Below are 11098 nucleotides of genomic sequence, written 5' to 3' on the forward strand. Positions count from 1 at the left end.
GGTTGCGTTCTCCACATTTTTCCCCTCCTACAACCTTACCAAACCTGTTTTATTGAGCCACGCCCAACAGGGACAGAGATTCGGAAGAATGAAAGACAACGCAGAGCAGTGAAATCCAGATTATAGAGTTTATCGTGTTGGAATGTATCCGTTTTTTTCCCTGTCTGGAGTCTCCTGATTTTTTTAAAATTTAAACTCTGAGCTGTTCTGATCGTGTAGAAGGGAGCTGATCAGGAGCACTGAGGGAGTGGAGCATGTGAAAGTTTATTATTATTATTATTATTATTATTATTATTATTATTATTATTATTATTAATGAGTCTTTTAGCAGACGCTTTTCTCCAAAGCGACTTCCAGAGACTAGGGGGGTGAACTCTGCATCATCAACAACTGCTGCTGCTGCTGCTGCAGAGCCACTTCCAATAGGACCTCGTTTGTTTTGCGTCTCATCCGAAGGACGGAGCACAAGGAGGTTCAGTGACTTATTCAAGGTCACACACACGCCGAGCCGGTTGATTTGAATCTCCTGGTATCAAGACCTCTTGTCTTTAACCGCTGGAGCACCAAGTGAAAGCAAGTAAGTTTTCTTTCAAATATGTTAACTGGGAGACAACATTATTTAGACTGGTGGACCGGTTTGTGACGCATTTGGAAAGTCAAAGATGGGTCACATTGTGTTATTTCTGCTACAGAGAGATAGAGAGAGAGAGTGGAGGAAAGTGGCATTGCAGAGTATAGTTCGGTGATTGATCGTGTCAAAATATTCCCCAAACTGTACGTGCAGATAACTGTTTTGCATATCTTAATGTGTCTGGAGAAAATACGATCGATCGCTATTTAGCTTCAGAATCACTCATTAAACAAAAGACTACTTCAGAGGCTGCTGAACAGAACGCAAATTAAACAGCTTTCAGAAACCAAACTGGAAAGTCAGCCCAGACAAGAAGTATTCCTGTCGGTAAGTTAAACCAGGACTACAACGATCCGGCACAGCCGCCTCGCTTCAACCTGCAGCTCGCTTTTTCGCAGTTGAAATTTTAGACCCGAATAGCCACGTTTTCCTTGGTTTAACTCGGTACTAATAAAATCAATTATTGGATGGAACAAATAACGTGCTGCATATATTGCTTTTATCAAAGTATGCCAGATGCCCTCGGGTAACCGAGTTTTGGGGCAGTTTCTAATCGATTTCCAAGTACCCCTATTTTTAGGGTTTACAGTGTTCTGAAATACGGCCTACTTCGGGTTATTTAATGTTTAAACAGGTCCGAGAAATCCTAATTTTATTCCGCAACCGACCAGTGTAAAATACGTACATTTACCGCGATTTTAGTAGACCCCTACGCACAGGTATTTCCTCCACTCAGTAAGAAATATACAACTGTGCTTTATTACAAGTTGCTGTGCTTTTACTATGGGAAACGTTTATAAGGGTTAGTTTACCGTTTTTATATGCTTTACCACACCTCTCTGTGCTTTACAATGCTTCCCTATGCTTTACCAGACCTCTCTGTGCTTTACAATGCTTCCCTATGCTTTATTCCACTTTGCTGTGCTTGTACTGTGGGACATGTATAAGAGAGGGTGTCACTATTCAGTCTCTTTGGTTTTCTCACAGAAGTCGGGGAAACGGAAACACTTCTTGTGATGTTTTACATGAGAATGAAGACAAGATCCCAAGGGCAGATTTTCCTCATTGTCTTGAGTTTTCTACCAGCGGCTTCTACAAACAGAGGTGAGAAAAACTGCAGGCATTAAAATTTGAGAGAGATTGAAACAATATCTCGCTGATATACAGTACCGGTACCAAGGGTACCACTGAGCTTAAGAGATGGATTGCTGCTCATTAAAATCCTCAGCCTCTTATAGATGAGATGATTATCTATTCAGGGATGCCAAGATATTTATTGAGCGAGGAGTCCGAGTGAAGTTACCCAGCAACAAACTCCCTGTCCCCAGCTGTGCCACTTTCCTAGAAACGTGAACGTTTCAGGGGTGGATCATTCTCCTTGAGAGATTCAAATATTTGTTTAAAGAGGAGACGATTCTCTCTTCAGCATTGTTAGTTGTTTTGGTACTTTTTAAAAGGTACTGTGCAGTTTAGTTTTGAATTCAATATATATCATTGTAGCTCAAAGCTCCATTACTCGCCAAGCATACAAGTTTTGAAATCCCACCCTTTCCAACCCGGATACATTTTCAACATGTTTGAAATATTTGCAATCTTGATAGATTTTCACACAGATATCTGAAGTGGACGGTTTATTCTGACTTGCAACCCTACAGCTAATTCCAAAAAGATTTGCATCACCTAGAAATTAAGGATTGAGACATCATTAAAAAAAAAGTATATGAACATAATCTACATCTTATATTTAACATCATGCAACCAAAGAAAAACTACAAAAATGATATCGTGTAAAAAGTCTACAAAGCGCTGGTGTGCAATTTAACAGGTCAGCGTAACATTATCCAGCAGGTTTCATTCGACTCCACGAAGCAAAATCATTTCATTCTATAGGGTGATGATGCAAAGCTTTTGGCCAGAGCTGTACTGTAAAGATTTTTAATTCTCTCCAGAAACTGTTATTGGTGCCGCTCAGCCCATCATTGCCGGAGCCAGACAACAGACCACCCTGCCCTGCCTCTTAACCCCAGCTGTCAGCACCCTTCACCTGGAAGTGAGATGGTTCAGAAACAGCTTTGCAAGTCCCGTCCATTTATATAAAGATCTAAGTGACCAGACAGCGACGCAGGACAGTGGCTATCACGGGAGGACCAGCCTCTTTGAATCGGAGCTGACGAAAGGAAACCTCTCTTTGATCTTGAGAAATCTCCGTCCGTCCGACAGCGGCGTCTATTCCTGCTTCGCCTCCGACGGAACCTGGAGCGCCGAGGCAAAGACGGAACTCGTGATCAGAGGTCAGGACTTGAGGCTTGGGGGTGCAGTGGCTGGTGTGTCTAACTATCTGTGTGTGTCTCACTGTCTCTATTCCCTGACAGTCTGTGTGTGTCTCACTGTCTCTATTCCCTGACAGCTCTGGGGACCCAGCCCTCAATCTCTATGGACTCTACACAAGGAGAGCAGACCTGGCTGGTGTGTCTATCTGTGTGTGTCTCACTGTCTCTATTCCCTGACAGTCTGTGTGTGTCTCACTGTCTCTATTCCCTGACAGCTGTGGGGACCCAGCCCTCAATCTCTATGGACTCTACACAAGGAGAGCAGACCTGGCTGGTGTGTCTATCTGTGTGGGTCTCACTATCTCTATTCCCTGACAGTCTATCTGTGTGTGTCTCACTGTCTCTATTCCCCGACAGTCTATCTGTGTGTGTCTCACTGTCTCTATTCCCAGACAGCCTATCTGTGTGTCTCACTGTCTCTATTCCCCGACAGCCTATCTGTGTGTGTCTCACTGTCTCTATTCCCTGACAGCTGTGGGGACCCAGCCCTCAATCTCTGTGGACTCTACACAAGGACAGCAGACCCGGCTGGTGTGCAGATCAGAGGGGTGGAGCCCTGAACCTGAAGTGATCTGGAGAGACAGGGATGGAAACGATGTGACATCACTATCCAGCACAACCGTGGAGAGGAACACACAGGGCTACCTCCGGATCCGCAGTTACATTGACGCGGAGACGCAGACCAAAGGGTTCTCTTGCCTGGTTCGGATTAAACAGCCACATCCAGAACCGGATACGAAACTTCAGTTACCCAGTGAGCAGCGTTTTGCTAGGTCTAGGAATTCAATTGATATCTGTTAAGCCATTAGTGTCTCTCAGTCACACACTGAAAAACGTGTTCAGAGTAAAATTTCATTTATGTGTTTTTTTCTTCTGTGAAACAACTAAATACGATCTTTTAAAAAAATACCTTGACTTAACAATCTCTGTAGTAGAAGTTATTATTATTTGTTTATTTAGCAGACGCCTTTATCCAAGGCGACTTACAGAGACTCGGGTGTGTGAACTATGCATCAGCTGCAGAGTCACTTACAACTACGTCTCACCCGAAAGACGGAGCACAAGGAGGTGAAGTGACTTGCTCAGGGTCACACAATGAGTCAGTGGCTGAGGTGGGATTTGAACCGGGGACCTCCTGGTTACAAGCCCTTTTCTTTAACCACTGGACCACACAGCCTCATAGAAGTGCACAGAATGTCTTTTTCTGAGATCCATTGGGGGGGGGGGTGACTATTTTAAAAGTCTGCCTTACTGTTTTAAATACCTTTACGCAAAACCAGCCCGACTCTGTCGGACCAACGACAGCCCAACAAGTCGAAGAGCTTTCGACTTCCACAAAGAACACTAGCAAACTTTACTTCAGATGCAAAACTGATCTTTTCTTTTCCAGGTAGTTTTCTCCCAGGTATCTCGGGGTGGGTCGTGGCTACCTCAGTGATAATCGCTCTTGGTATTGCAGCCGTCCCTCCTTTACTGATCCAGTGGAAAGGTATGCGAGCGTCATTAACCCTTTAATGCCCAGGCATCTTGAAAATGAGAAACAAACTGCTTTATTTAACTAGATTCCGTTTCTTGTACAAAAACTTTTTTCTGTTTCTGTCTGGCATCACGTGTTCTGCATATAGAAAAATGCTGGCTTGCGAGGTTGGGTTTAAATAATAATAATAATAATAATAATAATAATAATAATAATAATAATAAGGCTAAGCATTGTTATCATATGGGATGTATAAATAGGGTTAAATTGGCAGAATAGTGCCAAGTACGTGTGTAAGACATCAATGAGCGTTTGATTTATTTTGTAGAAACGCAGAGACAGAATTAATATAAAGGTAAGTGGAGTTTTAAAGCGATATCGAACTCAAAACAATAGTGTCTGTAATTAGTGTGTATTTATATAGTAGACATTTAGTAAACACGTGTGCTTACACATTATCTCAATGTTAACAACACTGTAATGATGCATAAACACACATAGGAGGCTGTGTGGTCCAGTGGTTAAAGAAAAGGGCTTGCAACCAGGAGGGTCCAAATCCCACCTTAGCCACTGACTCATTGTGTGACCCTGAGCAAGTCACTTCACCTCCTTGTGCTCCGTCTTTCGGGTGAGACGTAGTTGTAAGTGACTCTGCAGCTGATGCACAGCTCACACACCCTAGTCTCTGTGAGTCGCCTTGGATAAAGGCGTCTGCTAAATAAACAAATAATAACATGTACTTACTCAGTAACTGCTATCAAACACACAGCAATTAGAGACACTGAATGGAAGTTGTTACTGAGATATTATTCATCATCATTATTATTTTTTTCCTTATTTGATTGCTAATTGCATTGGCCTCTGTTTCCTGCAGTGAATGAGAGCTCCTTATATCCACCAGAGAGCGAGACCATCACAGCAGATACAATGGAGCCAACGTGTAAGTATTTATAATGTCACTGCAGGGCAAATTACAAATGCATTTACATATACAGCACCCATCCTTCATGCCACAGCATCCCAGAGCGCTGTATGCAAAGTTCAAAACGAGAGAGAGAGAGAGAGAAGGGGGGAGAGAGAGAGAGAGGGACAAAGAGAGAGACAGAGAGAGAGAGGGACAGAGAGAGAGAGAGAGAGAGGGAAGGGGAGAGAGGGAGACACAGAGAGAGACAGAGAGAGGGGGACAGAGAGAGAGAGGGACAGAGAGAGAGAGATTTATTTTCTGATGTCTCAATCCTAAAATCAATGCAAAGCTTTTGTCCAGAGGGGGAGAGGGGGAGAGAGGGGGAGAGGAGGAGAGGGGGAGAGGGGGAGAGGGGGAGGGGGGGAGAGGGGGAGAGGGGGGAGGGGGGGGGGGGAGGGGGAGGGGGAGGGGGAGGGAGGGGGGGAGGGGGAGGGGGAGGGAGGGGGAGGGGGAGGGAGGGGGAGGGAGGGGGAGGAGGAGGGGGGGAGGAGAGAGGGACAGAGAGAGATTTATTTTCTGATGTCTCAGAAGAGGGGGGAGAGGGCGGGGAGAGGGGGAGAGAGGGGGAGAGAGGGAGAGAGACACAGAGAGAGAGAGACACAGAGGAGTGTACGATACGCTCCAGCGATAACCGGTTTACAGAAAAGCGCATTCAAAAAAACAATTTCAATTGAGACTTTCAAAAGAGAATCCGACGTTTCAACCTGCCTGATAATGTCTAGAATCGAGTTCCACAAACAAGGCGAGCGACAGTGAAGAAGCTCCGGCTGATTTAATACTAAAAATTCCACATTTTCTGATCTATAGAGAGTCGGTCGTTCTTGAAAACAGGATGGTCCTAATCCACGCCTTATACAAGTCATTACAGCGACTTTAAAATCAATTAGGGAACTCACTGGAAACCAATGGAAGACGAGAGTGAGAAAGAGGGTCTGGCAGTTCTGAACAAGATAAAGTCTTCTAAGTTTCAAATATATACGATGAATAAAATACTGCCGTCTTTGCGAAGTTGTGAACAGAACTCCACACAAAGTAAAGACGTGGATACATGTGAGGAAGACGATAAACTCTCAGTGGCATGTTCCTGTGTTTCTGATCAAACACCTGGCTGTTCACACAGAGTTATCAAACATCTTTTTTTTTCTTACAGATGTTGGGAAGCATGTCTCTAAATCAGGTACTGTTTTGGTTTATAAAATGTGTGTTTGTTTGTTTTTAAGCTCTGATGAAGAGTGACTGTGTTGCTGCAGCTTTAAAGGCTGCTGCATGGATTTAAATACCATTGGAATCATGACTTGGTGTAACACTGAGTATCGTATCTTCGTTTCTGTTTTAGATTGTAAGCTGGTCTGCGGTCCAGGTATGAATATTATATTATATTCAATATTGCTGTTGAAAAATCCTACAAACCAGCTCTACAGCTACAGCTAAAAGTTTTGTATCACCTAGAATTGAAATTATATATATATATATATATATATAGTAATATTATACAGTAATATTTCATGTTAGATTTCGAAACATCGCATTTTTCAGTTTGTCAGTTTTTTTCTTCTGTTAAGTATATAGGAAACTGCAAACAGGTGTGGAATTCAATATGTTAACAAGGGAACATTATTCAGCAGCTTTCATTGGACTCTATGAAGCTGAGGGAGTTCATTCTATATAGAGGGGGTGGAATTCAATATGTTAACAAGGGAACATTATTCAGCAGCTTTCACTGGACTCTATGAAGCTGAGGGAGTTCATTCTATATAGAGGGGGTGGAACTCAATATGTTAACAAGGGCACATTATTCAGCAGCTTTCATTGGACTCTATGAAGCTGAGGGAGTTCATTCTATATAGAGGGTGTGGAATTCAATATGTTAACAAGGGAACATTATTCAGCAGCTTTCATTGGACTCTATGAAGCTGAGGGAGTTCATTCTATATAGAGGGGGTGGAATTCAATATGTTAACAAGGGAACATTATTCAGCAGCTTTCACTGGACTCTATGAAGCTGAGGGAGTTCATTCTATATAGAGGGGGTGGAATTCAATATGTTAACAAGGGACCATTATTCAGCAGCTTTCATTGTAATCCCAGCTTTGCTCACAAGCACAGTGCAGTGATGTTTTAAGATAGATGACTGTACATATCGGTGAGTTCACAGTCAGTAACCCAGCTGTCTTCTTTTCACAGATGGAGAGACGCCCGTCGCTAAATCAGGTAGGTACGCTGTGTGGGACGCTGCGCAAATACAGTGACATCCCCGAACAGCAAGCCTTTATGAGCATTGACTACAGTGGCTTAGACCTTCAATAAAATACAGGTGCAGCAGGGACAGTGGACAGATAGATACACACATAGAGATAAAGAGATAGATAGATAGATGGATAGATAGATAGAGATAGAGATACATGCATACAGAGAGATAGAGATACATGCATACAGACAGATAGATAGAGATAGTCAGACAGACACAGATACATGCATACATACACAGATAAACAGACAGACAGACAGACAGATCGATACATACATACAAAGATAGAAACACACACAGATAGACAGATAGATAGACAGAGTGGTAGCGTGGCTGTGTACAGTGTTGTAGCTGTGTACACACACACACACACACACACATAGTTCCAGGCATTGTTTACAGTTCAACCCTTTTTACTCTCCAAACAAAACAAAGAAACCTTACCTCGTTGGAGATCTAAACACCCTTTGGTTTGTTAACCCTCACTGTCACCGGGACGGCTAAACCCTGTACCTGGAATTATATTGTCCACTCACCGCAGCTCTTTCTCCATTACCTCAGACGTTAGGGTTAGACCCAGCTGTTGTCCCGAGTCCTATAACTCAGGGTTTCCCAACCCTGGTCCTGGGACCCCCCCTGTGTCTGCTGGTTTTCATTCCAACTGAGCTCTCAATTATTTACTCAAACCCTTAATTGAACTAATAATGTGCTGAATTTGACTTTTTTAATTGTTCTCAGCTCCTAAAAAGCCAATTTTCAAGTTGCTTCTAAAATTGTAGTTAACTTGAAATTACCCAACTGTTTAAAAGCTGAAAACAATTAAAAAGGTCAAGTTAAGAGAATTAATAAGGGTTGAATTAAGTAATTGAGAACGCAATTGGAATGAAAACCAGCAGACACAGGGGGTCCCCCAGGACTAGGGTTGGGAAACCCTGGTATAATGTATCGGACTGATGCCCTCTACTGGGCAGTCCGCTGTTACTGCACCTTTCATTTTCCACAGGGATATTTCTGGTTTAACTCTGTGTAAAATGACAGGACAAATGATTGATATGCTAATGTAAGCAAGATTTCTGTGCTTCTATGTTTCAGAATGGAAGCGTATCTGCAGCTCAGCAGGTAAGTCCATCTTGATTTGATTTCTTTTATCTTTTATAAACGTTTGGTATCCTACTCTAATCACCTGGCGAACAGAACCATTAGTCCAGGGGGAGGGGAGGGGAGGGGAGGGGGGGAGGGCTAAAATTAGCCTTTCCCCTCCTGGTCTTTATTTATTCCAAAACCCTGTTCTAAAATTCTTTAACTGAACCAATTCAACTCGCAGGATTTCTAATGAAGAATCTGCACCCACACTGTGCTTATTAAAAGGTGTTTGAAATTTTAAAATCCTACCTCTTCCTCCTCCTCCTCCTCCTCTCCTTCACAGTTGATGTGACTCTGGATCCCAACACAGCCCACCCTCTCCTCATCCTCTCCGGGGATGGGAAACGCGTCCGATGGGAAGTGGAACAGCAGGACCTCCCCGACAATCCCGAGAGATTCGACTGGTGGCGCTCTGTGCTGGGGAAAGAGGGATTCACCTCCGGGAGGCACTACTGGGAGGTGGAGGTGGGGGAGAACCACCGCTGGATCTTGGGAGTGTCCCGGGAGTCGATCCACAGGAAGGGGGTGATGAGGTGGAGCCCAGGGGAGGGGTACTGGGCCGTGGGGAGAGACGGAGAGCCGTTCCTGGCTCTCACAGATCCTCCAGCCCCTCTACCATTGAGACAGGCTCTCAGGAAGGTGGGCGTGTATCTGGACTATGATAAGAAGCAGCTCTCTTTTTACAACACGGAGACCAGATCTCTTGTCTGCACTTTATCAGACAACTTCTCGGGCAAACTCTACCCGGTCTTCTTTACTTTAGATGTGAAAACGGATCTGGTTATTGTGCCCCCTGTTAGCACTGTTCAGTAAAACAGCGGATTCGCTAAGCATGGGGTGATAAAGATGTAGTCAAAAGTTTTGCATCACCTAGAATTTTAGGATTGAGACAATCTTTAAAAAAAAAAGAAAAAAAACTATATGAACATAATTTAGATGTTTTATTTAATATGGGCAGCAGTGTGGAGTAATGGTTAGGGCTCTGGACTCTTGACCGGAGGGTCGTGGGTTCAATCCCAGGTGGGGGACACTGCTGCTGTACCCTTGAGCAAGGTACTTTACCTAGATTGCTCCAGTAAAAACCCAACTGTATAAATGGGGAATTGTATGTAAAAAATAATGTGATATCTTGTAATAATTGTAAGTCGCCCTGGATAAGGGCATCTGCTAAGAAATAATAATAATAATAATAATAATAATAATAATAATAATAATAATAACTGCTAATTCCCTTATTAAAAAGCAAGACCAGATTCCCCCCCCCCCCCCCCCAAAAAAAAAAGGGGCACCAGGGCAATTTATCCATTAAATAATGTTGAAATCGAGACCGGCAAAAATGAAATCAATGATCAATCTCTATTGGTTGATGGATCAAAAACATCCCTAAAAATGCATTTTCTTTTTTCCTGTGAAGATTTTACATCCATTGCCATTTTACCTCCATTTGTTTTATTTCTTACATAACTGTGAAGGTTTTTAAAATGGTAATTTGTAAGCAAAAAAAAAAACATTTATGTATTAATGCTGAACTCTGTTATAACTTGCCTTCTCTTCTAATAAAACAGAACAGCTTTCTACCCTGCTTGCATTTTGTAAGTCTAGTGGTTTTCAAAGTGTCTCAATGTCTTACAGTGTGGAAATGAATGTCCTTTAGATTACTTTTTCACTGCTATGTGGTGGACAGTAATTGGGAGGCTTGTTGTTCCAGGGATTAAAGAAAATGGGTCTTGATACCAGGAGGTTCAAATCCCGGCTCAGCCACTGACTCCCTGTGTGTGTGTGACCCTGAGCAAGTCACTGAACCTCCTTGTGCTCCGTCCTTCGGATGAGACGTCAAACAAACGAGCTCCTATTGGAAGTGACTCTGCAGCAGCCACTGACTCCCTGTGTGTGTGTGTGTGACCCTGAGCAAGTCACTGAACCTCCTTGTGCTCCGTCCTTCAGGATGAGACGTCAAACAGACAAGCTCCTATTGGAAGTGACTCTGCAGCAGCAGCAGCAGCAGCAGTTGTTGATGAAGCAGAGTTCACCCCCTATAATCTCTGGAAGTCACTTTGGATAAAAGCATCTGCTAAATGACTAATACAAATACTAATCCTAATAATAATACTACTACTACTACTACTACTACTAATAATAATAATAATAATAACCTTGTGAGAATGTTGCCCTATATTTGGGGGTTCATTTTAACCCGATAAAGAATCTGTTATGTCAAGTGGATAGTGTTAGTGGACACTTTAATAATTACACATGTAGTACTTAAATAAGCTCTAGTATATTACCTTTACCACTTATACGTTTC

General features: G+C 43.0%; 1 protein-coding gene across 3 annotated transcripts; it reads left to right on the plus strand.

Annotated features, from left to right (window-relative positions):
* The first annotated feature begins 62 nt into the window (after positions 1-62).
* On the plus strand, positions 63-9754 carry LOC117410100 (butyrophilin subfamily 1 member A1-like). Of its 3 annotated transcripts, none has more exons than XM_059021644.1 (11): positions 63-577; positions 1619-1735; positions 2581-2922; positions 3434-3715; positions 4352-4450; positions 5313-5378; positions 6553-6579; positions 6739-6762; positions 7587-7613; positions 8743-8769; positions 9077-9754. In XM_059021644.1, the coding sequence occupies exons 2-11, from the start codon at positions 1648-1650 to the stop codon at positions 9604-9606; spliced, it is 1512 nt and encodes a 503-aa protein (XP_058877627.1). In that variant the 5' UTR covers positions 63-577; positions 1619-1647; the 3' UTR covers positions 9607-9754. The 3 variants fall into 3 exon arrangements, with proteins under 3 accessions (XP_058877627.1, XP_058877629.1, XP_058877628.1); XM_059021645.1 differs by lacking the exon at positions 63-577 and adding an exon at positions 711-958; XM_059021646.1 differs by lacking the exon at positions 4352-4450.
* The last annotated feature ends 1344 nt before the right edge of the window (positions 9755-11098 follow it).

This window comes from Acipenser ruthenus, unplaced genomic scaffold (assembly GCF_902713425.1).
Source record: "Acipenser ruthenus unplaced genomic scaffold, fAciRut3.2 maternal haplotype, whole genome shotgun sequence".
Taxonomy (NCBI): Eukaryota; Metazoa; Chordata; class Actinopteri; order Acipenseriformes; family Acipenseridae; genus Acipenser; species Acipenser ruthenus.